The sequence below is a fragment of the Chaetodon trifascialis genome, chromosome 13 (genome assembly GCF_039877785.1).
Source record: "Chaetodon trifascialis isolate fChaTrf1 chromosome 13, fChaTrf1.hap1, whole genome shotgun sequence".
Taxonomy (NCBI): domain Eukaryota; kingdom Metazoa; phylum Chordata; class Actinopteri; order Chaetodontiformes; family Chaetodontidae; genus Chaetodon; species Chaetodon trifascialis.
In genome coordinates, this window is record NC_092068.1 from 7,445,904 (window position 1) to 7,469,310 (window position 23,407).

The following is a 23,407-nucleotide window of genomic DNA, read 5'->3' on the forward strand; positions in this document are numbered from 1 at the left end:
TTGTCTAAGAAAGTTAAAAAAATCTCCATAATGTTGCTTTAGCAGGTTGAGCTCCTCGACTGCAGGTATTTTTGAATGTAACAATACAGCGTTGACTCACTTCATAATCCAGTCTGGATTACAGACATGTTCGTGTAGAAAATCATCTTTTTCTCTTTTCCGAGGGGAGTACATCTTCTCTTTGAAGGACCTCCAGTACCACACGTTTGCCAGTGTTGTCAAGGAGAGGTTCAGTGATTTGTACTGGGAAGACGACTTGCTGGGTGTATTGCACTGCCTGGTTAACTACAGCCCATCCACACTGTGAGTAGGACTTGAAACACTTGTGTGTGTGTTCGTCTTTCAACATTTCTTCAGTACAAAGGAAATACTGTCAGTGAAGCCAGTGTCACAGCTTGCTGCTTTGGTCCACTGTTATCCTCAGTTTCTGTTTACTCAGTCAAGACAGCAGGTTGAAATGTCTGTTTGTGCCATTAGCTGTACATCCTGCTGAAATGAGATATAAATTGGTAACACCGTATAATACGGGTACAAAACACATGCTTAAATACTGCACTGTGAGTGTATGTCTTTATTTAACACTTAATGGATCGTCAGTTACTGAACATTAACTAACCTTTACTTCATACATTGATTTATATGTCACAATTAGCTGAAATTCTGTTGTATCCAGGGGTGCACGTAACTTCTTACGTCAGGTACTCAGGTGAGTATCAGGAGGCAGTACCAGCTGATTGTTACACACCCCATACACACATGATCTTGATAAACGCTTCAACTTCCTGCATGGTAGATGATGGGATGCACTTCCCAGTCCCTTTTGAGCCTCCGATTAAGCATACAGCTGACTTTGGGTCAAATGTGTCAGACGTGACCTGCACTTTTTATAATGTGAAAATCCCCTCACAGGAGAAAAACATCACACAAAGATTGCTGTTATTCTTCATTCAACTTGTTTCACCATGTAGCACGCAGGCCACTCCTTTTCTGCCTGACTAGCTTGTTTGTTAGCGGTAGCTTGTGGCACTTTCCTGTGCTCCTTACTCTTTTCATGTTTATCAAATAATGGATGATTGAAATTCCTCGAGCCTGTATGAAACACACCTGTTCTGTCTGCTAGATGTGGATGTGAACAGCATGTCTTGCACCACATTTCAGTGGGCTCAGCTTCAAGCCACAGCACATGTTGCAGCCACTTTTCAGAGAAAAAGTCTTCCCCTGTTCATTTTCCATTTGGCCTTTCCATGTAGTTGGCAAATGCTGAAAGTATATGCTTAATATTCCATTGTTAATTGGATATCTGTGGAGATTAAGAATGTGGAGGCATCACCTTTGACAAAAACTGTCATGTGCATTTCTTTTTACTGTTTTGACATTTAAAATATTGGAAGGATTAGCTGCAGATCAGCTGACTGATAATTGATAGCTGCAGCCCTAATGTATATGTGACTGATATGTCATATGTCAGGAGGATCGCAGGTCACAGTTGCATCTGATTATTAGTCTGGTTTCAGACATGAATAACTGCTAATACCTCAGATTTGTCAGAGATTTCAATACTAATGGAGTGAAAATTAAATGTCAATACTCATCAGGCTACCTGTACCTGATAATGCCAATAGAGCCCTATCAAAGCGGGACCAGTGCACAGTAAATAGCATGTTTCACACTCTATTTTCACACATGCGTAAACCCAGGTGGAGCACTCTTTGTTAGCACTGCAGCAGCTCAGTTTTACAGTGAGTGGTTTTAAATAGTGACAGGCTTCTTTATCTATTATCTATTATCCTTTATCATCATTTTACATATTACAACATGTGTAAAGCTCCATGCGTATTTGTTTTAATGACTGAATCGTCCACAGCTCAGATTCTGATTCAGAAGTTCTTTTCTTATTACCATGAATTTGTTTTTAATCCTCAGAATAAATGGATGTTTTCCAGTGGGTGGATTGTCTAATAAATCAAACCAGCACAATGATCCTACATTATGAGTTAAAGAGATTATCTTTGGTGTCAGAATAATTACCCCAATTTAAAAGGGATATCTTGTTAACAGTAAAACAGCCACTGCTTCTGTCTAAACAGTGAGATGCCCAAATTTGGCTGCTTGTGGTCAGATTTTCTCTTTATTTATGAATGTATTTTTAATTTATTCTAATGTGGGTTCAGCACAACAGGCGCTCACAGTGATCCGGTCCTCAGTGAACATGACCTTTCCTCTGCTGCACGCTTACATATTGCACTCATACGCCGCATTCAAATCAGCATTAATACAACATGCACTTCATACATAAATTTCAGTGTGCATCTTAAACCGTCCCTATGGTAACAGCTTTGCAGTATGTTTGTTAGTGCCGGGGAGAATGTCTGGCTACACTAAAGATGTTGGGGGGGTGAAGTGTATGACTGAATAGACATGTGAATGCAACAATGCCATGCCACGCACTTCTCTCTTTAAACGTACACTACACATAGCAAAGCCTGTCATTTCTCGTCTCTTTATCCAGCTGTTGCCATGCTCTAATGCTCAGGGCAATGTGTGGAGAGGCCATTCATCTGCTGTGGTAGGGAGACATTACAGCTGACAGACACTCTTATTCTGCCAGTGGGCTTGTTCACAGGGCACAGCTGTGGAGGGTTATTTTTTCCACTGTTCCAGGTTCTCTGAGGGGATAGAGGGAGGGGTGGTCCACTCACACTCTGCGATTGGTGTGATGTGCAAGTGCATCTGATCTGCAAGATGTCTGAAATGAGTCTTTGATGGCTTTCTTGTTCTCACATTAAATCAGAAAAGCTGCGTTGCTGTAAAGGTTGTATGCTGTATTCTTCTTCCTTGTTTTGCTCATTTCTTCCATTTTTCTTCACCTAAGTGCTATTTGTCGCTAGCTTTTAACACAGTGTGTTTTTCTCTGCCCTAATGTGCCTCCTGCAGGGGCTCTAATGAGCAGCCTCCATCAAAGGCTGTGAAAAGGGCAGTCCTTACCCAACCCTTGATAGCCACCGTCTGGGCAGGGAAGAGGGAAGTTTGCCTGCATGGTTGTCTCGACCTGAATGGAAACATTCACACGTCCAGTCCTGCTGCTGCTGTGGATTCATGGGAGGGAAGCGAGGCCCAGTCGTGTCATGGAGAAAATGAGGCTGCGCTTGAAGATTTTGAATTAAGATCGGAGGAGAGTCAACACTGCATCTGTCAAGGTAGGAGATAGACTTGGATACTCAATCTCAGTCATGGGGAAATCCATGTGTTGGGTTGAGTTCTGTTAGCCGGCAGTTAGTCAGCTAAATATATAATACACAATCTATGAGTTTTATATTCTTTTAATGCTAATATTTGAGAACTAAAACTTTAAGAAAGTGCTTAAAGTAAAAACACTCAAAATGCAGAAAAGTGGCCACTGTTTTCCTCTTTTATATATCATTATTACTGATGCATTATGATACTACTGAGCAGTAGCATTTTACTGTTGTTGTAGGTCAATGTGGAGCAAATCTGTTATGCTGTTGGGTAGTCGCATCTATAACAGCGTGTCGTATTTTAGAATTGGCTCATATGACTCATACTTTCTTTTTAACTCCTCAAGCAAAGTGCCTAAATAAACTGCAGGATTTTTTTGGCTTTGATTAGTCGATTCAATACTGGTTTCTACTTTGAAAGAAAACCTATTGAGTCCCAAACCATCTGTGATGTTTTGATATATTTCACTTTATTTGGCTGCTGACTGAAGTCATGAGAGCTGTGACTGGCTGTTGGACGCTGTTCTTAAGACTGGAGCACATTCATAAGAGTCCAAGGCATGCTAGCAAACTAAAGATTTCTTCTCCTCTGGAACTCATTCCTGGCCAGTGACAGTCACAAGCGCACACACACGCAGACACACACACACACACACATCTGCGGTTTGCACTTTGCATTATGTGTTGCCATTCTACACTTTGATCTCAATTTGTTGTGCCATTAAAATATGCTGGAATGGGGTGTTTTGGGATCTTTATTAGAACAGATAAAAAAGATACTCGAGATAAAAAAAATTGAATTGCCTTTAAGCTCATCTGTTAAACAGTGGATGCATTGTGCAGCCAAGATAGGCTTCGCAACAAATACCCCCAGCCCACCCTGGGACCTCTCTGTGTTTATTCTCCACAAATCCACTTTGTTTTTTTGCTGTCCATGTGATTCAGTCACCCTCTATTTCTCTTCTCTCACCCTTCTCTCTCCACCGTCCCTGTTAACTGGTCGAGGCGTGAGCACTGACGGTTCGGACACAGGGGTTATGGAGGGAGGAGATCATTCAGCAGGGGGCAGCGATGAAAGCCCCTCTGAAGCAGAATTTCTGTCGGAGAGAGAGGAAGGCCCGACTGGAGCCCAGTACGAACAGATGAGTCCCGACTGCTCGGAGGACATGGAGGACAGTGATTCTCTGGCGTCAGAGCAACTCCTCTTGCCTGGATCCAGAACAGAGGGATCGGGGCTCAGCTTCAGTCCAGCCTGGGCCCTAGCCTTCTTTGGAGAAGATTGTTTTAGTCCAGAGGTGATGCAGTATGCAGTGAATCTGGGGCAGCACACAGGATCTCCGTGTCTGGATGTGAAGACACAGGTGGGTAAACCTGTGAAGCTTTCTGCCTGTGAGTCATGTTTGACCTTAACCCTACAGCACGTGGCCGAACAGCGGACTGCGTCAAGCTTCTGACTGATATGTTATTTTTATTTCTTTCATTCTATTACTCTGATCAGTTGTCAAAATTGTTTTTTTGTTTGTTTTTTTTGTGCGGTGCATGTTGCAGTAGGATGAGAGTGAGTTGTGTGTGAATGCAGAGGCTGATTTTCATCATGGAACGGATGAAAAGGTTTTCAGCAAAAAAAAAAAAATCAAAAGAAAGAGAAAAATATATATTCTCTAATTTCATTTCTTCTGTTTCGTGACTTTATTTTTCTTAAATGCAGATTGATTTGCTCTGACTTCATTAAGTGTTTTCATTTGTTCTCTATGCATTTTATTGATGTATAATGTTACATCCTAGATTGTATTCAGCTCTTCACCTAAGTGCAGGAATTATCTTTCTATTTGCAATGAAGTGGGACACAGGGTTTGGGCTAAATAGGATGAGAACATGTGGGGGGACTCTAAGATAATTGGCGTTTTATTCTCTCCAAACTGGATCTGAATATTAATATGTTGAACTTAGCCCTTGGCAAAGGAAGTTATTATAATTTGTAAAAGAATATTAATGAATAGTCTTTGTGTTTGCACACTTTGATGGCACCACTGCTCCTTCAGATGGTTTGTGTAACAGCTAATAACACACGTTAGCAGCAGCGCTGCCGCGACTTCTCTCTCATTTCACTTCAAAAGAGTTGTTGCGTTCTGTTGCCACGGTGAGGAGAGCGAAAAGGAAACAAAGCGCTGCTCCACACACACTGGAAAGACCCGAAGGCTTCGTTCAGTGAAAGGCATGTGGTGTTATTCTCGGGCCTTTTGTATGATTTGTGTGATTTCCTTTGAACAGGAACTGCAGCAGCAGCTGATTATTGAAACACGGAATCTAAAGAAAACCAGAAATTTCTACCAAAAGCTGATACAGCAAGAGAGAAAAAACAAAGGTTGGCTAGCCGTTTCATGACTCTACAAGTATACATACATACCTGACATGTGTCGCTTCCATTATGATCTTTAAAACACTGTATGCGTCCTAAAGATTCTGAGAGCAAACTGATGCTGTCCAAACTCAAGTCCCAGTTTGAAGAACTCCGTTCCAAAGTGGTCTTCCTGGATTGTGTGAAGAGATATCTTGAGGTACTGACAAAGCTCGACTTTTCCCAACACTGCTGTTTCTCATTCATTTCCCAGCAACTTCCATCTATTTGATATGATGTCCTGTATCCCTGCAGGTTCTGAGTGTGGACCAGTGGGGATTAGAGGTTTCGTTACTGCCGTCTTTGGCTGTCTGTGGACCTGGATCCCTGGACCTCCAATCCTCAGAGGACCCGGCTGTTCTGAGCTTTGGTACGAGCAAAGGGAAGACCACTCTGCAAGCTGGCTCTCCTCTGGGCCTCATGGCTTACCTCTACGCCAGGTACTACTGATGAGGCTGTGAATTAGGAATGTGCTCGCCCTTCTCTGGTCAGTTGGTCGTATGAGTTGCAATGATGTGTTGTGCAGCCTGTGTGATCAGTCTTTTATTTCAGTCTATTATTTAACCTCCCTGCAGATTTTGATCCATCCAGCAAATGGATTTCACAAGAACTCCAATCAGAAAATTAACAAATTACAGCAGGAAACTGAAGAAGGCTTTGTATTATTGTTTGTACAACAGATGTGTTTTTCCTAAAATAAGGACTTCCATTATACCTCATCTCACACCAGTGTTTTACTGGTATCTTGGATGTTTTTGGCAATTTTAACAGCAACTGAAATATCTGAACAATTATTTGATGGATTAACGTGAAGTTTGGTATTGACATCCATGGCCCAAAGAAGATGATCCCTGGACTTTTCATCTACTGCCACCAGCAGCTCAGCATTGACTCGGTTTGATGACCATATAGCTTCCACCAATGCACCAATGTGCTTCAGTTCAGCCTCACAGAGCTGCTCCTGTGGCTGTACACCCTTAATCTTATTTATAAACTGTTGAAGGATAAAGATGGCATTAAACTATGTTTTCTTATTGTCAAGATATCCCATGAGCAGACAATGTGTCACTAATTTCTAACTTTCCTGCCCACATGGCACTCATTTCCAAGACCAGTCATTCTTACTGAAGAAAAAAATCTTTAAAAATGAGACACAAATGTATATTTCATTTTTAAAAAGGCTCATTTTCCTAAATAGTTTTTAGCAAATATTACGTTTGTTGGTAATTATTTCCAGCTGCAGATTAATAAACATTAGCTCCAGTGAGTATTTACAGCAGCAAGACAGAGTGTGTGGGATCGTCTCAAAATAACCTACAGTTAGTAGGTGTGTGTTCATGGTAGTGAAGGAACACACTTCTGAGCACGTCAGTGTGGTAAAATACACAAAGCTGCGCATTTACTGGAAACACAGTCCATAATTTTGCTATTAAGCTTAACAATACGAGTACAGTAAAAGTCTTATTCCTCATACAGTACCAGATACATTTAGGTTGTAATTCGTCTCTCCAGCTCTCCACTCCACTGCCGTTCTGTCTGTCATGCTCTCTGTGTGTATCCTGTATGTCTGTGTTGAGGCTTGTGGTGTCACTAACACAAATCTTCTGTAAGCAACAGTAACACTATCACTGCTGCTCTTAAGTCTGACATTTCAGCATCTGGTTTGTATCTGTTGCCATGGGAAACGGCATCAACAATCAGTGAAACAGGGACACCACGCGTAAATGTTTGAACCACTTTTGGTTCCCTCTGCCTCAAGCTGAAGCTGTTCTCTTTGATAAGGCTTGTTTAGCATCTTGGGAAATATTCGTATTATGACTTGTGTATGTGCTTTTCCTTGTTCTGGCCTCTGACATTGTTCTGTTTTGTCCTGAGACCAAACCACTCCTACGCGCCTGAACATTGCGTATCTTCATGAATTCCCATTGTGCGGCAGCTCACATGAGACCCACTACCACCAAAAGTTGTCATGATTTGGGAGGACTTTGGTATGATACAGCTCCCTCACACTGAAAGGGGCCATTTAACAGTAGCAAGGATGCCTGAGGCACATCTCTTTTATGACCATGTGGTCTGAGAGTGCTTGAAGGGCCCGCCAGGAGGATTACTAGTAATATGTTACATTTATCTGATGCATTCATCCACAGTGACTTATAATAAGTGCATTCCACCAGGAAGATACAACCCATACATTGCAAGAAGTACATTGCTGAACTGCTTTCAGTGCTGCGTTTAGTGACACTAGGAGATAAAGAGGTTGTTTTGTTTGGTGTTAAAGGAATATGCTAGGAACTGGATAGACAAGATGTGTTGCCATAGGCTGCTATATTCCTTAATTTGCAGTGTTTCACAATGAATTTGATTGAGGAGTGTTATTAAACTGTGTTGATTTCTGAACCTTTCAATGTCACTCTGTTCCTTTTCCTAATAGAAATGCTGCTGTGGAAGGCTACATCCAGCAGTTCCTGTATACCTATCGTTTTTTCTCTACTCCTGAGCAGTTACTGCAGTTCATCATGGACAAATTCATCAGCGCTGCAAGGTACTGTACACGTAGAGCGTCATGATTACACAGAGAAACATCCTCGTATAGTAGAGTACGTCAGTAAAACCCATGAGAATCTCCATTGCAGCCTCTCCTCTTGCAATGATGATATAACAATGATGTTTGTTTTCCTTGCCAGACAAGGTCCAAACATGTCCGGAGACAGTGAAAAGATCTTCCATCGCAGTTTGGACGTGCTGCAGTTCTGGATCACAGACTGTAGACAGGTGGACTTCACACCAAAGTCCAGCCTTGTGGATATGGTCGAAACCTTCCTTAACACTGAGGTAAACATATAAGCATGCATTTTGCACAGTTCTTTCCAGAGATGCCTGAGTTTTCTCTCTAGGTGATCAATATAATCAGTGTTTGAAAAGACCTTCGCCCACTGGATGTTTAGAAGGTAAAATATTTCATGTAGTATACAAGTATACAACTCCTCCTGTGCAACGTGGTATTACATGACAGATCATAGCAAAGTGCATCAGTTTAAATGTGTTTTTGCTCTAAGATGTTGGAGATGTTTAACAGTGACCGGATTTTCTTACGCGCTCTCTCATAATGAAACGCGCAGTGGACATTCTGTAGTTGCCTCATTTTGTTTTCGCGCAGGTGATTCCAGTCGACAGCCGAGGGGAGGCCCTCCTTGCTGCTCTCCACAGCTCTCCTTGTATGACTTGGAGCCAAAGAAGAGGAAGCCTGATCAGCTTTGAGGAAGACGATGATTCTGCCTGTATGCATTCATCTACGGAGGACCTTGGCAGAAAGGTCAGTGTGCTGCCAAGTCATGTGCTTTGTTTGGATTTTGTGAATACTTTCTTCTAACTCCCAATGTTCTAAGGCTTTCTGTAGTGCTCAGCTCCGATACAGGACAATGGAAACAGTATTCATTTTGCACTTGGATGTTATGTTGTACCAGCAGGTCCTTGTTTATTAGTCCAAGATTTTCTGGCCTGAGCTTTTACTTCTGTTGGGGACAACAAACTCACAAACACTTTCCTGCCAAAATCTATACCCAACAGCTAAACTTAAGTTGGGCACATATGCAAACTCTGTTAGGTTTTTGTTCTGACTCTGCGCCAGCGACAGCCGTGGCCACAGGCATTATGTTTCCTTGTTGTCCATCCCATTCTCATGAGCACAATATCTCAGGAGCATATTGAGGGAATTTCTTTAAATTTGGCACGAACATCCTCTTGGACTGATTAAGATTTTGTGATCAAAGGTCACAATGACCACACAAAACACGTTTTTGGCTTTAACTCCAATTCATATGCTAATTATGGCAACATTCACACAAATGTCTAATATGATAAAATTATGAACTGATGGCATTTTCTATCCAAAAGGTCAAATGCCAGCTTCACTGTGACATCATAATGTTCTGCAAAAACACTTTTTTGGCCATCATTCAACACCATAACTCAGAAACAGAAGGGGAGTTTGTGACCATGTTTCACATTTACTGGGCTCATTGTGTAGATCTTCTGTGCTGCAGGCTTGAAGATGTGTGTGAAGCAGCCACGTTTTACAATTTGTAGCTTCTTTGCAACAACATCCATATTTGAAGCATTGTAGTCCAACACAGGCTCTTTGGTTGTGCTGATATTGAGCTTCAGGTGGTTGTTGTTGCACCATGTGATGAAGCTCTCTATCAGTCCTCTGTACTCCTCTGGAAAAACAGCCTCTAAGTGAAGACAACATGTTTCTCACTGGAAATTATTCACTGGAATAGTGATAATTTCTATTCTGCCAAAGAATACGTTTCATACCTTTTCATTATGTTCCTTCACTTCATATGCTGGAGGAGTGTGGACTGACATGGATGTAAACTGCAATTTAACTGGTTGATGGAGGCAGACATCATGGTAATTGTAGTTTAGAGAGTATCTGTTGCACCCTGACTTTCTCATATTAAGTAAACTTAATTTGAAATATAAATCTCATTTATTGATTCTACTGTCTTGCTGCTGTTGCAGAAGAGCACTCTGCATGAACTACAAATTCCTCCATTACTGTATTATCAGTGTGTTTTTCATTATCCAGAGCATTTATCCTTGCTTGTCACATCTTTTTCTCAACTATTCAGTGGAGATTCTCAAGAGTAGTGGAGCCTTCTGCATCGCTGCCCAAAGAGAAGGCCTTCAGCATTTCCGCAGCCCTGCCCATGCCTTGCTACGGCTCGATGGTGGATGACCTCTCTGGTGTCTGTCTGCACGGTGAGGAGCGACTCCCCTTCAGCCAGATTGAATGCAGCGCACAGCACGCAGCCCAGCAGCTCACCCTCCTGCAGCAGGTGAACATACTGCGCAGTCTGCTCCTCCACCTTGCACTCAAATTGTTGTTGTCTTCTTTTACCACTAGAGGGAGACATGCCTCAGTTAATGGAGAGTAAAACCCATTTTGATACTGTCAACTCCTGATCTAATGTTGGAGTTTTACCTTCTGTAACACAGGAAATGTTCCAAGGATGTCATCCAGTGCATTTCCTTAACTCCAGAACACAAGGAGTCAGGGACAAAGTCTTGACCCCAAACAAGTGAGTATTTTTTACTTGTTTTACATACAGACATGTCAAAAGAAAAAAAAATGCCAGAACAGCATTAATGTTCCTTGGATTAGAGTCTCCGAGTCTCTGAAATCTGCTAGAGGGAGGAACACAACAAGAAATCTTCCATAACATATCCCTTCATTTGGTATTCTGATGATGGAGCTCATGCCACTCCAAAATCTCCCACTGGTGTTCACTTGGGTTGAGAGCCGGTGACTCTGAAGGCCACAGCACTTGATTTGTGTCATCTCCATTCAGTTTGGTCTTTGTTCCTGTTGGGAAGCATCTGCATTCTTTATGTTTCTCCACTGACTGATTCTAATTTTTCCTTTAATCTGTCACATGTCTTTATGTGTGGAGTCTACTGTCCTTCGTACCTTTTTTCCTCTTCTTCTGCACAGTATGTGAGGTCCTGTTGACATGGTAACGTGTGTGTCAATATGTGCACAGTGAAGGGAACAGTGAACTGTCACTATGTATCTGCAGCAGCATCTGCCAGACTTATACAGCATAATGTGTGTCAGCAGGATAATCCAGTCACTATCATTATAACAGCACTTCAGTTCCACCATAAATGATGCAGACCACTGGGTTGTTGACAACCTAAAGTGACAGTTTCAAGTTGCTTTATTCCAACCAACAGTTCAAACCCCAACAACATAAAAAAGAGAAGGCAACTCTTCTTGATAAATGACTGAAACAACATTTCTGGCAATTAATTTTCTGATAATTAACTAATCAATTTATTATTGTTTCAGTAATAATTTCTGGTATCAAATTTTCTGCCTCCGTGTTTCCCCTCCTGCCAGGAATGTGTCTCAGCACGTGTCGCCAGCAGAGGGCAGCAGTCAGCCTGTGACTGAGGGACCATCAGACAGCTACCTCCAGCAGCTGCTCACATATGCTGACAGTGTCTCCAACTGGATCTCAGCTGAAATAGTCATCTGTGACTCCGTCAAGGTGAGAAGAGACATTTCTCATCACAGTAAACATGGTCAGCTGGAAGAGAAGGCAGCCTTTACCGTCACAGTCCAGGCTTTGATTTCTCATCGGATATGGACTCTCGCGTCAGTTGCAGAATTTCCCCACATGTGCATCTGTTGCTTCTCCAGTCTCATGGTTGAATGGTTTATAGACAGTTAGGAACAAGAACATATGGGTCTGAAACCTGAAACGGCTCTTTATTGAATGTTCTTTTAGAGGCTTCATAAGCTACCATTTGTGCCTTACTAGATTCTGATAAACCCATACAATAAGTTCTTCTCCTTCTTCTCCATTATTGTTGTTGTTATTATTATTATTATTACACTGTACAATAGCAACTTAAACAGTTAATCCACCAACCTCACAAACCCCAATATTTCGCATATTATCTGCACTACTGCAATACCGCACATACGGTCTACAGACTACATTTATTTATGTTTAAAGTTATGTTATGTTTAAGGTTTATTTATCATCTGAAACTGCACATTTTTTATTGTAAATACTTGTTTGTATCCTTAGTTGTATTGTATTTTTATTATATTATATTATATTATATTATATTATATTATATTATATTATATTATATTATATTATATTATATGTATTATACATTATAATACATATTATCTAACTGTATATGTAGTTAAATTCACTGCTGTTATTCCTGTCTATATTTTTTGTCACTTTTTTGTTACTTTTTAAAAAAATTCTTGTATTCTATGGTCATCTGTATGTTTAATTGCTACTGCAACAAAATAATTTCCCAAATTGGGATCAATAAAGAAGCAGTCTAAAGTCTAAAGCTTCAGCTTCGGCTTAAATGTCCACTGCCTTCATTACGTGTATTTCAACTGCTTTCACCTCTTCCTCTTTAGATGACATTTCAATTGCTTACATTTTGCACACTTCACCTGACAGTTCAGCTGCTTTCAGTGCTGCCACACAAGCTGACAGTTGACTGCTTACAGAGCTTAAACCTGAAATGAACACTCTAAGTGCTTTCAATGCTTTACCTTAAACTGCAACTCTTATTCAGCATCTCAGGTGCAATTAACATTTAAACTTTTTTTAACCTGTTCACACTGTTTGGCCCTTTGTCAGCAATAGCCAAGCACACTTGCGTTGAACAATGCACTGACAGCACTGACTGCTCGTTGTGTTTTTCTTATTTTTCCGGTGGACATCATTATGCAGCCTCCTGTAGTCCCAGGAAAAGCAGACTACTGTAGCATTTGCATTTTGCTTCATTTAGCATTTTCTCATGTTTTTCATTCAAAACTCTCCTCTCTTTCAGACACAAGTTGCTTTGCTGACCAAGTATCTGTGGATGGGGAAACACTGCTATGAATCAAGGAACTTTGCCACAGCCATGCAGGTCCTCAGAGGTCTGGAGAATGTGATTGTCAGGCAATTACCAGTAAGGCTGCATCTCATAAATTCCCCCTCACTTCTGTGATAAGTCAGATGCTCTCAAGCTAAATGTTTTCTTCAGCTGTGATAGAATGAGGTGGTTTTTAATTAGTCTGACAAACAATAAATTAGCATTAATACATTAAAATAAGAAAGTGTGCGCATAGTGAGGAGACCCATGAATAGGAGTAATTTTAAAAAACTCACAATTACATTTCCATATTTCCAACTGAAGGCAGCTTGTATTCATTGACTCTTGTGTTGCCATTGAAACCAGGCTGTAGTTACTCTTCATTTTGGAGCTACTAAATAAAACTTCCTCTCTTGCCAACAGGCTTGGAAACATCTGTCTTCCAAGGTGTGTGAGATCCTGGAGGAGCTACGAGCAGTGCAGGTGTGTGTGCGTGTGTGTGTGTGTGTGTATGTAGGCATGTTTGAGAGCAAGCACACACGTCTGTTGTTTGTAACTGAAGGCTAGGCTGGTCACATATTGTGAAACTGGGCTGCAGGGCAAACAAATCAATAGAAAAACAGCTTCAAGCAACTCGCCTGTGTGCTGAGGGCTTACAGCTGGCTCTGCTTCTCAAAGTTACCTTCGAAAGTACCTGATGCATCAAACATTATGCGTCACACTCTTACCAACTTTGCTATTTAGCAGAAATTAAGAGAAACAATTTTATGCTCTCTTGGTTTTGAAATGCAAAGACGCTAAATTTGTTAAAAATCCTTGATGAGTCTTTCAGTCATATTACACCGCTACATTGGACATGCTTTATTACTACATCAGGCACCTGGGACTTTGGCTTAATTGGAAAATTTATAAATTTTCTATTCCAGCAAAAACTAATTTATTTGCTCTCTCCGCAGGTGTTTCTGAAGAGTGACGACCTGTGTCTCATGAGGGGAGAACACACGAAGAGGAGGCCCACCCTGCCGTCGGTGCACATATTGGCCATGCACGTCCAGCAGCTGGAGATCAGAGCCTTCACACTCACTACGGGAGCTTACAAGTGGACCAAGCTCAGGTGAGGGGAAAGCGGGATCATTTAGTATAGATCGTACAGTATAGACATTCAGCTGCAGGAACCAGAAGCAAAACGTTTAATTCCTCCTTTCACACAATTGCTCATAGTTGGAAATACGTCTAAATTTGAGGCAGATATGAGATTGGAAGACTATCTTTAGTTTTGATAAGACAAGACGAATTAAGATAGAAATTTCTTGACCCAGTTACAGCAGTAATGGCAAGAATAAACAATGAGATGTGGAAAAAAGTGCCATCTTCGACTGGGTTACTTTATTGTGGAGCATCAGCTGAATGTTTCTATCATGAACGTTTTCTCTAGTATTGATGGTTGATTTATCAGTGCGATGATATTAACATTATTTGCACTCTTACTGCAGCTTCTCTGATCTGGCTGCTAAAAAGAGAAGCACAGTATACGACTTGGATAGACAGAGGGCAGAAAAATGAAGACAACTAATGATCAATAAACTAGCTGATTATTGCTTAGTTGGTCTCATTATTTTTATTATATACATATTCATTTTTATTACTATACATAATAATAGTCACAATTAATGGGTGACAATTAATTAATTATTGTAATAATGAGTCAGTTTCATGGGAAACTGGAATGATGTTGTTTATATCTGGTTTAATGAACCTCATGAAGGCATTTGATAGGAGAAGAATGAGCCTTCCATCTAACAAGCCTGGAAAAGCTTTGGTTGGATCACAAAAACTTTCCAGTCCACTCTTGTGAAAATCATGCATAGTTCAACAGTAAAACTACATTAAATACAAAATGAGACTCCACTGTGTCCACCAAACTCAGACATTTTCTGTCATGATATCATATTTTTATGTATGCACACTGACACGAGGTGAGCACAAGCATCACTTTTCCAGCTACAGGACTCAAAACATGCCTGTTCCCAGTGGAGACAGAGAGTTCAGACAGAGGCATGTTCTTGCTGCTGAGAAAGATGAGGTGGATAGATACCGTGCATGTATAAACCACAAAAAATAAATAAATAATATTAAAAAAAAAAAATCCTGATGGGAAGCAAACTGGTTCCTAACCTGGGGGTCCTGATCTCCACTGAGGGTTGCCAATGCTTCACAGGGAGGTCACAAGGCCTTCTTTTTATTTCAGGGGTGTTGAGAAATGTGCAATAGGCCGACACGTCTCAGCTTTTCATTTATTTCTGGGAAGAAAAGTAAATTAAATAGTTAATTTTCAGGTTTGGATTTTTATTTAAGACATAAGTTCACATGGTAAAGGCATGATGAGAGACCTGAACACAAGATAAATTCATAGAGGCTTCATTCTCGTCCTGCATTAGAAAAGTACACAAGTAAAGTAAACACTGAATTTGTCAAAAAAAAAAAAAAAAAAAAAAAAAAAAAAGACTATTAAGGTCTTCATGTATAAGTTTTATAAATTAAAAAAACACATAATATTAAAAGTTCCTAAAATGTTGTAAAACTCACCTCGGATGCAATTTTACAGGAAGTAATCTGTTCAGAATTCATCCAAATGGCTCGTTTTACACAAACTTCTGCAGTTAGTTCGTTTAGGGATAAAGGCTGAGAACCACAGCTCCATCATTACAACCATGATTTGCACTGATTTTCTTTTGTTCGAGGTGTGATATTAATGAAATCTGCGTACAGCCAGTGAAATTACCCTGGTACCTATCCCTGCAGTGACACCATATATTAACAGTTAGTGTCATTTACCGATAATTAGCTCTCTCCCCATCCTAAGCATCCATCTATGACGAAGTCGGCCAACTCGCTATGAGGACGCGTTTTCCTGTGTCCTTCTCCTTCACTCCAATATGTCTGACCAGATGCTGAGGTCACAGCGAGTGGCGGTTGGATGGTAATGGCACAGCTGTTGAATTTGGGTTGTTGGTAGGGGTGCCAGTGTTGCACCAGATGGCGCCTGTGGGATGGGGTTTGATTGGAAAAGAGGTTTCAGGCCAGATGCTGAGAGGCGACTGGCTGTATCCAGATGCTGGGGTCAGGAGATCTAGCAGGGAAAGGCAGAGACACAGCTGGTTACTGTGGACCCAGAGTTATCCCCACTCTCTCCAAATTAGGTCACAGACAAAGCGGATGATACTGCTGAGAAATTTCAGGTGTAATATGCACCTAGACATCAGTTCTTTTCATGTTTTTACATTTCCTTTTGTTATTTCAATTTCATGTCACTCTCATCCATCTCGGCTCAAGGAGCATAGCAAAGGTTGTGAGTCAGGTCCACGCCTTCCAGGAGGCTGCATGCTCCTACACCCCTGACCGGAAGCTGCAGGCCTACCTTCGACAGCGCATCGCCCGGCTCGCCACCTCTGACATCCACCTCTTAGCCGCCGACAACGATGCCAACTTCCAGCAGTCCAGCGAGCGACAAACCCGGCGGATCCAGGACAAGCTGAGGAGGGTTAAGGCCACGTTCCAGTGAGCTGTGCCCCAGTCACATCTCACTGCCCAGAGCCAGACACCACCAGCAGGTCAACACCCCGCGTCCAAACCCAGACTGAGGATTCATGCTTAAGCCACGGCCCACAGATGCCTCTGCTGTAGTGGCAGCAGAGCCTTGTGGGCCGGAAAACTTTTTTCAGCCGTTCACTCTTTGTCAAAGGGGCCCCTTAACTTGAGTCAATAATGTCACTTTAGACTTTCAGCCAAAACTTTATTTAAAACACGTAGTTTCCTTTACAAATCTATACAGTTTGATATTAGCCTTTTTCTCCGCTAACGAGAAGGAATGGGCTTGTTTGTAATTTGCGATGATTCTTCCTCGGCTCATATGCTATTTTTTAATCATCACTTGTGAGTTGACCTTTAAATGTAGCTGTTAAAGCCTCTGCGTAATTGTACATGGGCTGAACGTGACAGCAGTGCAGAATGCCTCTCCATTATCATGACTGGGTTACTTACATGGCTCAGCAGGCAACTGCACCAGGGCCCAAGACCCCCATTGGCCCCCAAAAGCCACAGGTCCACTGTGTAGCAATGTGGTAATACAATCTGATTCCAAAAAAGTTTGGACGCTGTGTAAAACAAATAAAAAGAATGTGAATATTTGGTAATCCTTTTTGACATATACTCAGAAGATGAATCTCATTGATTTGACGATCTCTGACATGGCCTCCAGTGCCACCATGAGGTTCACATTTGTGGTTTTCAGTGAAATGTCACAAAAACCTTTGAATGAATTGCCATGAAGTCTGTATCAGATAAACATGCCCCATTAGGCCTGAATTGTGATAACTCTGGTGAACTTCAATCACAAGACACAAACATTTAAAAAGGAGCACCCACTCAGTGAAAGGCATTCATGGTTTTGCACTTGTTTGTGGTTGCGTGCATATTCCTTGATTGGACTATATTACTTATATTGCCACACAGCAAACCAGAGGACACATGTCATCCCAGCAGAAGAATCCTGTGCACACTGCACAGTACTGGGATGGAATGTGGGGTATTGATCCAGCCATATCAAACATCTGTTCAATGCTGCTGAGGTGTGTCTGGCTTGTAGGAGATAAAGTAATGCACAATGTATTAAATTAACAGTTTATTGATCGCATATTTTGCTTAACCTACAACACGTAGCTTCTGTTTGTTTATCCATTAGGAGTTCACCAAATGAGATTTATATGATTAGATTGGTTAATTGATTTCCAAAATTAATCCAATTTAAACAGCACAATGTGGAATGATAGCATTTATTGTCAATAGTATGTCATGAAGGGCCAAAGCTAGACAAGCTTATTGTCATGACCGTACCTTACCATCAAACAGAAAATGATAAAACATAATGGGATGTCAGTGTGCAAAATGTAATTTGAGGGATGATGTTCAGTCCGTGTCTGTTTTTCTATTTTCCTGCCCGCTCTCTCTCGTCCATGGTCCTCTGCCGTGAAACACACCATGGAGATGGAATGTGACGTGCTATGAAGATTTGCTTAATTTAGCCAAATAAATGAGATTTTATAAGCCCCGTCTTGCCAAAGCGTATTCTTGTCAGACAATATCTGTGATAGACTGGCTGTATGGCAGGTTACACACTGTTCATCCACCGGGGGATGTGGAACGTGGTGGCAGCTGCTGAGACTGGTCCTCCTCTCCTCCTATAGGGAATTAATGATAACAACTTCAGAGTGAAATCAGGAAGCTTTCTGGCATTTGCTGTGGTTGAATGGCTGTGTTATATTTTAAGCCAGTTCACAAACCTGAGCGTGAGGACACTTCATTACTTTGTCTTAATATTTGAATATGTGCATCATCCAGGCAAATGTAACCCTTGTATTTTATTGACATTGGCATCATTTCCTCAATATTTGGGGCTCTGCAGACTCTGCAGCTATATGTGTAAAAATAATATGAATAATTTCAAAATAGTTTTCCTTTTTTTCTTTCCTTCTCGCCTTACTAAAACCCTTTCCTTTGCCTCAAACAAGGCTTGCACTTTTGACGAAGTTGTCTAAATATTCACATATGGATTATAATTATATAAACTCAGAAAATATTTCATGTTTTGTCTGTTGTATGGGCCATGCAACAAGGAATGTACAGTATTTTGCCATGCATAGTGATATTAGGTATATGTTTGGGGTCATGTAGTCAGACCTCTTTGTGTGTTATAAGGCTCCAATCAAAACAGATTTGTTTGTGATTTGTAGTGCTGTCTGAACAGTAAGACTGGACTTAATTTTCATAAAATAGTATGAAGTTCACTTCAGTATTTTCATTTCATGCTACCTTACACTTCTGTTTCATTACATTTAGGATGAATGTTTCACTGTTTAGCCCACAGCATTTATCTGACAGCTATGCTTGCTTTAAATTTTACAGCCAAAACCTAACCATGTCATAGAAGACACACTGGTATAGATGACTCTGTCCAGCTGTGTATCAGGTATACTGATGCATTTGCATCACTTCAACCTTCTACAACATTAAAATGCTGCTTACACGTTTATTCATTTGTATTAGAATCCAAAACAATGCTGACAGAGGACGCACTGCCCACTGAGCAAAGCACAGCAATTAAACGTATACTTGATGAAGGACTTGCACTCATAATTGAGTATTTATACATTGGTATTGCTAGTGTCATTTAAGTCAACGTCTGACTTCTTCCACCACTGACATGGGATCTCCAGGACATGAATACCGTGGGAAGGCTCATAAAAGAATATCTAGAAACTTGAAAATGTGTTGATTTTATTTATCATGGGAGCTATGAAAGACACCTGATTACTATGCCATTTCCAAACAGCACAAAAATACCTATTAGATAACTTGCTCTATTCGGGCTCTGAGGTCCCAGTAAATCAGAAAACAGTCACTTGTTGCAGCCTTTCCTCTGGCAGAGCCCAGGCGAGCATGAGCTGAGGAAATAGGCGCAGTGTGAAGGCGGCGTCCGGGCGCTTTTTATTGTTATCTAACGGGATCAGGGCGCATCTTCAAAGCTTTAGAGATAAAGAGCCCCAGAAGGCTGAAGGGACTCCTGCCTCCACAGGCGACAGGTCACCGATAAAAGAGACAGCTAGGACCGGCCTCTTATCGGCTTTGTCATGACTACACGATCAGTTAAGTGACGTTTAGCCTGAGCGGCTGCGCGCTGCCCGGTGGAGGGACGCGATGTGATCTGTCAGTCAGCGTGTCTCCAGTTTACTCACAGGCTGCAAATTTCAAACTTGAAGAAAGGTCTAAGTTCTTCATTTCTCTTCAGTGACTGTGTGAAGGTCATACCTGCTTCATTGCTTATGTGATATGCATGTGCAGCCATTGGTATGTCAAGCAGCGCATTGAAGGATTACCTCATCTCTCTGTTGGCTTGTTTGCGCTCACTCAGCTTCCTCGCAGCTTGTTTTAGCATATTTACATTTGAAGGGGTCGACAATCAGCCGTAATTGTGTTGCTACTCTAATACCTTTGATCTGTAATGTATGCCAAAATGCTGGCGCCGGCACTCACCAGGCTATCAAAGACATGTCAACACTGACGCACGGAGGCCTCCCTGTGTCTCTGCGTCGGGCTGAAGATCTCACAAGTAAAATGCGTTCAGTGTGGGGGGCCTATGAAACGATCACGATGGCTGTATGAATGGCTTATATCTCAGTCTCATATCTCACCCCAGATCAAGTCACATGTTCTTACAGAATGAGTTGCGGTTAATAGATTCATTATTAGGAGCAGCTCCTGAAATAATGTCATAATATTCCGTGGTGGTAGAAATATTCACATCATTTACTGTAAGAGCAACACCACCCTGTAAAAACACTAGTCCTATAGTCCGCATTTTAAAAGTAAAAGTACACAATATATTGGCAATACAAAGTACTTAAGCCATTGGCAGTGATGATGCCATGATTGTTGGGTTTGTAAAAATTCTGAAAATAGAGACAAACGCTGTCACAAAGTCACATCTGAGAAGCTAGAACCATGAAATATTGGGCATTTTAATCGACTATTGTCAGCTGGATACTTGGATCTAGAACAGATAAATCAAGTAAAAAAATCATCTGAAATGTAGTGGAGTAAAAGTCGAAAGCAGTATAAGAAAAGACGCAAATAAAATATAAGTACTTGAGTAAATGTTATATTCATGTTACATGTTTTTTTGAGTTTCGTCTCTAGCAATGCAGCCTGGCCGTGTCTTGTGTATAACGTTTCAATCTGGGAGTTAACTAATCATTAGATTTGTGGAAAAAATATTAGCTCCTGAAATGTAATTCAGTTAAAGTCTAAAATGGAAATAAGCAAGGAAAGCTCTGAATCAGACACCGTCAGGCCGATATTGACCTCTACTTTCTATTGGAAAACCTTTATTGTTAAAAATGAGAGCGTTAACTGAGCCAGTCTAACTGGACATGTTAACACGTTTCCTCCTGTATGCAGCAGCTACTTGAAAGTCTCCACCTCTGCAAAGAGATGCAGCTGTTTCTGCAGGGCCCCCAGTTTCAGTCGGGGCAGACAAATGTATGAGCTCAGGAGGGTTCTCACAGACTCGGCGGCGCCAGGTCTTCACACACTCACAGGATATGTAAAGACTTCAATAACGAGCCATTAACCCCTAATCATCGGGATCGATCAGGCGTTAACAAGGGCCTATACATATGCAAATCGAAGGGCCAGGGCCCCATAAAAGCCGAGCCTCGACGGGAAACGCCACCACACACTCCCTCTAACATTTGGTGGATTTACAGGTCACCGAGCAGCGCAGTGAACATGGTGAAATACTTTTCAGTGGACTGGCTGGCCCAGAGCCATCACAGCACCGCGCCGACAGAGGACCACGGAGCTGGCATGGATACTGCGCCGACCTGCAGACCCCATATTCCCTGCATGGTGCAGCCGCGCCCCCCGACTTTTGGCAAGAGTTACCTACAGCCAAAACTCAAAGCATCAAAGCCCGCTGAACACATGGAGAGCAGCGGACAGCAGGACTCCAGCCTGTGCTCACCTCTGCATCCAACAAGCTGCGCCTCACCAAGTAAGTAGCCCGAGGCTCCGAACTTTAAACCAGTAATTCAGACTTGACGCACACGCAGTGTTTGTAACCGGACGTTTACTTTTTCAGTTTCAGAAATCAGTGGATATTCCTCCGGTTACGAGAGCGAGGCTGCTTCCTCTGAATGTCTCTCAGTGGATGAGGGAAGCGAGCTGGAGAAAGACGGAGCGCAGCGCCGTGTGCGCACCAAGTTCACCCCCGAGCAGATCAGCAGACTGGAAAAGATCTTCAACAAGCACAAATACCTGGACGCTGGAGAGCGAGTGAAGACGGCGCAGAAGCTCGGCCTCACAGAAACTCAGGTAGGACGAGATCTCTCAATACAAACACGCCACTGTTTATTTTACAGTTCATGGCTGAGTGTCCATTCTGCATCGCTCCAACACTAACTTTATTGTTGCTGTCTCTCAGGTGAGGACCTGGTTCCAGAACAGAAGGATGAAGCTGAAACGGGAGGTGCAGGACTACCTCGCTCCCCAAGTCCCACCGGCGATGTTTCAACCTCTGCCCCCGGTTCAGTACTATGGCATGGGCGGACAGCGACCTCACTACCCCGCCACCGGCCAGGCCGTTTACCCGCAGCTGGTCCTCCAGCAGCAGATGCCCCCTCGCCACCCTCCTCATCGCATGATCCACGGCCCATATTTCTACTGAAGAACTGTTGGATTTTCCCACTGAAACACTTACAATCCAAAGAAGTGCAATCCAGAGTTTTATTCGATGTGCGATTTTAATTATATTTTATATATTAAAAAATGTATATAATTTACACAAAAGTCTATTTATCATTGAATAAAGTTTATCTTCTATACTGTAATACTGGACTCTACGTATTCATTGTTTGCACACACAACATTTAAGCTAGGAGATGTAGGCCTGGCAACTATGCTGCCAGCATGGGATATCTTATAGATAAAGCTGATGATATCATCTGTATGGCAGGATTAGTTCAATGGGAGAGATCATCCCGACTTTCATCTGAAGGCTTGATGAGGCTGGAAGAAAGAACTGATAAAGATAGCAGTTGTGCATTAACCTTAAGTGTTCCTATCAGAACTCATTGTATGGATCTCCTGCTTTGATTCTCACATAATATCGAGCTGGTGGGAGACCAGAGCCCAGTCAAATCAATCCGTATCAACAAATCCTGCAAAATTAGATCACTGAGGATTATGCATTGTGTATATACTTTCATAACACAGTCACCACAGGCGCAACATCAAATTCCTGATGAGCGGCTCATACAGACATTGTGGGTTTTGCCTCACCTGTCAACAAAGACCGACCATATGCTCGGCTTTCATATGCGTCGTTTGTCTCCATCTCTGCACTTCAAACGCCAGCTAACGGGGAGATCATGGTCAACAATTAGTCCTAATTAAGGCGCTCATTGATGAGTTTACACTTCCCGCAGGAGTCCTCCGGCCTGGCTCCAGAGAGTCTGGGGTTTTGTGAGGATAACGAATCTGACCTCTGGTTTGAAGCCTGAAACCTGATTGTGTGATGAGATTTGGAGATAGCAAACTTGATCCACAACTACCTTAAGATTATTAGAAGCTGCAAATTGAAGATCCTGTATTCACAATTAGTCTCTGGATTATTTTAGCTCAGGATGTTATTCTAAAAGCCAAAATACATGTTAGACAGATGCAGAGAAATAATTGATACAGTTAACATAATTTTGCTAGAAATACTGAACTTTTAGCTTTGCAGACTAGTTGTTGCATGAGGTTTGAAGGTGCC

The 23,407-nt window shown here is 41.8% G+C and overlaps 2 protein-coding genes across 2 annotated transcripts in view; both read left to right on the plus strand.

Annotated features, from left to right (window-relative positions):
- LOC139341317 (kinase non-catalytic C-lobe domain-containing protein 1) overlaps nucleotides 1–18,145 on the plus strand; it is a 38,155-nt gene extending 20,010 nt beyond the window's left edge. The window contains exons 16-31 of the mRNA XM_070977793.1: nucleotides 165–303; nucleotides 2,935–3,197; nucleotides 4,242–4,597; nucleotides 5,508–5,601; nucleotides 5,697–5,794; nucleotides 5,890–6,074; nucleotides 8,066–8,176; nucleotides 8,319–8,466; nucleotides 8,792–8,947; nucleotides 10,269–10,475; nucleotides 10,636–10,718; nucleotides 11,540–11,690; nucleotides 13,012–13,134; nucleotides 13,462–13,521; nucleotides 13,995–14,152; nucleotides 16,372–18,145. Of these exons, the coding sequence (XP_070833894.1) occupies nucleotides 165–303; nucleotides 2,935–3,197; nucleotides 4,242–4,597; nucleotides 5,508–5,601; nucleotides 5,697–5,794; nucleotides 5,890–6,074; nucleotides 8,066–8,176; nucleotides 8,319–8,466; nucleotides 8,792–8,947; nucleotides 10,269–10,475; nucleotides 10,636–10,718; nucleotides 11,540–11,690; nucleotides 13,012–13,134; nucleotides 13,462–13,521; nucleotides 13,995–14,152; nucleotides 16,372–16,600 (2,561 nt within the window). The 3' untranslated portion in view covers nucleotides 16,601–18,145. The remainder of the gene's footprint in view (nucleotides 1–164; nucleotides 304–2,934; nucleotides 3,198–4,241; nucleotides 4,598–5,507; nucleotides 5,602–5,696; nucleotides 5,795–5,889; nucleotides 6,075–8,065; nucleotides 8,177–8,318; nucleotides 8,467–8,791; nucleotides 8,948–10,268; nucleotides 10,476–10,635; nucleotides 10,719–11,539; nucleotides 11,691–13,011; nucleotides 13,135–13,461; nucleotides 13,522–13,994; nucleotides 14,153–16,371) is intronic.
- A 3,184-nt stretch (nucleotides 18,146–21,329) lies between these two features.
- LOC139341715 (homeobox protein vent1-like) lies at nucleotides 21,330–22,479 on the plus strand. Its single transcript, XM_070978360.1, has 3 exons — nucleotides 21,330–21,646; nucleotides 21,734–21,966; nucleotides 22,076–22,479. Exons 1-3 carry the CDS (start codon nucleotides 21,382–21,384, stop codon nucleotides 22,316–22,318), a joined length of 741 nt encoding a protein of 246 aa, XP_070834461.1. The 5' UTR covers nucleotides 21,330–21,381; the 3' UTR covers nucleotides 22,319–22,479.
- The last annotated feature ends 928 nt before the right edge of the window (nucleotides 22,480–23,407 follow it).